General features: G+C 36.2%; 1 protein-coding gene across 3 annotated transcripts in view; it reads left to right on the top strand.

Moving 5' to 3' along the window:
* The window catches only part of LOC107703501 (lateral signaling target protein 2 homolog), a 16,127-nt gene extending 14,201 nt beyond the window's left edge, over nt 1–1,926 (top strand). For 2 of the 3 annotated variants that reach the window (XM_016506135.1, XM_016506128.1), the window contains exons 14-15: nt 627–689; nt 1,615–1,926. In XM_016506135.1, the coding sequence (XP_016361621.1) occupies nt 627–689; nt 1,615–1,764 (213 nt within the window). In that variant the 3' untranslated portion in view covers nt 1,765–1,926. Of the gene's footprint in view, nt 1–626; nt 1,437–1,614 lie in introns of those variants that run through there. The other variant, XM_016506144.1, reaches the window with a different exon arrangement.
* The last annotated feature ends 1,801 nt before the right edge of the window (nt 1,927–3,727 follow it).

The raw sequence follows: 3,727 nt of genomic DNA, 5'->3' as shown, positions 1-3,727 counted from the left end.
GGATCTTTTGGTCTACTTCACTTTGTCAGGCAGGTCCTATTTAAGAGATTTCTTGATTGCGAACAGGTGTGGCAGTAATCAGGCCTGGGTGTGGCTAGAGAAATTGAACTCAGGTGTGATAAACCACAGTTTTAACAGGGGGGCAAACACTTCTTCACACAGGGCCATGTAGTTTTGGATTTTGTTTTCCCTTAATAAAAACCTTCATTTAAAAACTGCATGTTGTGTTTACTTGTGTTATCTTTGACTAATATTTAAATTTGTTTGATGATCTGAAACATTAAAGTGTGACAAACATGCAAAAAAATAAGAAATCAGGAAGGGGGCCAACACTTTTTCACACCACTGTATTATGTAAACGAAAACCATTTATTTTGGATTCGATTAATTGTTGCCCAGCACTAATTCTAAGTGAACTAAACAAACAACAATATGTTTCCTAGGGCTGCCACCATGAAATGCCATCAGCGGCTCTTAAGTAGGCAGACGTTTCAGGTTTTAAAGTAATTAGTCTCCGCCCCCATCCAACTGGCAGTTACTAATAAAAAAAGAGAAAGAAAACAAGAGAAACCGAGCAGGGGCTCATAACATGATTCCAATCCTAATGAGATGATGTTTTATTGCAGATCTTCTGTTCCCGCTGCTCATCACACTCAGCCCCGTTGCCTAGATACGGTCAGATGAAACCGGTGAGAGTTTGCACTCACTGCTACATGTTCCACGTAACGCCTTTCTACAGCGACAGGACTGGTATCTGACCACAGCGCTCTCTCTCTCTCACACACACACACACACACACAGACATAAGCACACTACCATGAGTTTTACTGAGACTTCATCGGGAACATACGTGCACATCATTTTCATCATCATCCAAAAAAATTTTAAATATGAACACTAAATGCAATCACTTCAAAGCGAAAGAAACCGCCTTGACCAGTGAACAAAGTGAGAAGGACTGAAATGGTACGGTTGGGAATGACTCAAGCACATAAAGGAAGTACCCCATCGCTATGGGAGCCAAAGTATTTATTTAGGGCTTTGCTTTAAAATAATGAGCTTAATTACAAATTTGCTTTAATCGAGCATGGAACAAGCAGGCTATTCTGTAAAACAGAAGTGCACCCGAAAAAATACAGCTTGTTAATAGGATTTTGTCTGGCAGTAATTGTGGCTTTATTAGCACCGGAGGCTCTATGGGCTCAGTTTTCCAGAGTGAATGTAAACTGTGAGCACATTATTAATTTGAGAATTACAAAACTGTGACATATATGAAGACAATAATACTAACACTAACTGCACCATCAGTGACACCTTTGTGGCACAATATAGCACAGATGTTTTTTTCCAAATGTTTTTATTTAGACAATAATGCTGCTTTCTGTAAAACAGAGAAGTGATATTTGGGGATTAGATGAATGGCCAAAAATACATGTGTGTATATATATATATATATATATATATATATATATATACACAAGTTTGAAATGGATTTAATGTATCTTCCAAAAGAGAAGATTCTCTCATATTCCTCATGCAAATGAATGTGCAACATTTGGATGTTCTTTGTTTTCTGTAACTAATATTGAACTGTAAAGTAATTGCCTTTTACAGCAGTTTGGGAGCCTTCTGCTTTTCCCTCTGGTACGAAAGAACACTTTAAAGCCCCTACCTCATCCCTGTTTACCCCTCTCACACGGTTCCGTCCCGTTACAGTATGCCTACACTACCGTCTCAGTCAACCCTGACTGTCTGCTACACTAAGAGGCAGATGCCTTTCTTTGTCTTTGCACACCTTTTTTTTTAATATAGTGACCAACCACTACTCTGTCTGTAACTGTAGAGAGTTAATTGATATTTGAAGATGTATAATGGCAAATCTCATGAAACCTGTCAAGAATATGACATCTGGGTCATAAAATTCTATTAATGTTTCATAAAGAAAATTAAGCCAATTTTAAAATTTTTGCATTAATATTAGGATAATTGAGCATCCTCTCCCAAATCTCATTATTATAATGTGAAAAATAAATATTTATTTTAAATTGTGAAGGATTTTACAAGTATTTGTACATCACAGTATACTTGTGTTGAATTTAATTTAGGCTATTTTTATAAAAAAATATATATATCAGCCTGAAATAGGCTTCATTTTCTTTATGCAAAATACATTTCTTTTTAATTCCTATTGAATTTGGGGTGAAATTTGATCTGGAAATGTGACTTCCTTTTGACATTTACCAATGAAAGAATGAAAGATGTTGTTCTGTTGGTTTCAGATCTCAATATGATAAGAAAAAAAGCTTTAGTTTTGTTCACTGTTTTTTTAAACCTCAATCTTTGGTTCAAGGTTAACTGCGAAACATCTGCTTCTGTAACCTCGTCACCTTCCAGAAATCAAGCAGGCAAGATTTGTAATTGCTATCGAATTAAGAGAGAGTCATATAAATGCATTAGGTTTTGCAGTCAAGATGGTCTGAAATTGAGCACATTGATATTGTACTGCAAAACAGTTCTGACCAAAACGCTTCACCTGAAATGGAACGAAATGACAAACACTACTGTCTAGTATGAAATGCACTTTGTATGGCAAATAGAGGAGCATTTGAAATGAGTTACAGCTGGCAAACAATGACACATTTCATGATTTATCATGTGTAATGATCTCAAGTCATTTTACAGTAACATTAAACTTGATTTCAGACGTTAATTACAGACAAAATTGTTTCTGAGATCTTACATAAGTGTTATTAAACATTCTCCATAGATACTTTATAAGATACTGTTTTCCAACACTGAAATAGTGTGACTTACATAATTCATCATGTCATATATTAATTTTGCCTTATTAATCAGTTCAGAACACATTCCTTTTTGCCAAAGTGGTTATTGTAAATCATTGGCACCACATATAACGGGTTTTTAGTAAGGAAAAGGTCTAATATGTTTGCATGCATTTGATTGATTTGAGTGTGACCGGTTCTAGCAATATTATAGGCTATACATCACACTTGAGGCTGGTTAATACTTGACCTCTTTCGGTCTCATCACCTTTGACCAAGTGTTAAATCGAATCGTTCCTGGGCGATAAAACGGTATCGATATTTATCGGCGGTACACCATCTTCGATAGCGATATAAAAAATGTTCGATATAGGCACGTGCTATGAGTGACGCAGACAGCACACACAAACACGAACATGCTAAAATGAGGAGATTGTGAGTAAAGAATGAATATTAGTCGAATTTAAAATAAACATTTGCATTTGAATGTTAGGGATCAGGGAATCAGGGAACGTCGTCAGTGGCGCGCGAAATGCAGTGATATTGATGTAAGTGACGTTGTTGCATTTTAATGTTTTGTTAGTCTAGCCGACGAGACACGCCGCTGCTGCGTTATTCATTCGAAATATTAGAAAAATATAGAAGCTCAATGCGGAGAAGATCTTGATTAGGTTAAAACCGATACCAAGCCATTCACACAGAACGCATATTCAGCGCATTTTTTTAGACGGACAAATATGACTGCTGCACATGCGTCTCACAAGAGATGTATAGAAAGCCATGCAAAGTTAAAACAGTTTAAACTTTTAGAAAACACGTCGCGAATTTGTGGAGGTTTATTCCTTTTCACTGCGTCGCTTATGTTTTTAAATGCAATCTGTGTGAATGGCGATTTGGCTCTTTGTATTAAGCAATGCGTAAATACATGATACTGTTTTGTTCAT

Source organism: Sinocyclocheilus anshuiensis, unplaced genomic scaffold, assembly GCF_001515605.1.
Source record: "Sinocyclocheilus anshuiensis isolate Anshui unplaced genomic scaffold, SAMN03320099.WGS_v1.1 scaffold2045, whole genome shotgun sequence".
NCBI lineage: Eukaryota > Metazoa > Chordata > Actinopteri > Cypriniformes > Cyprinidae > Sinocyclocheilus > Sinocyclocheilus anshuiensis.
This window is presented reverse-complemented; position numbering and strand designations above follow the sequence as displayed.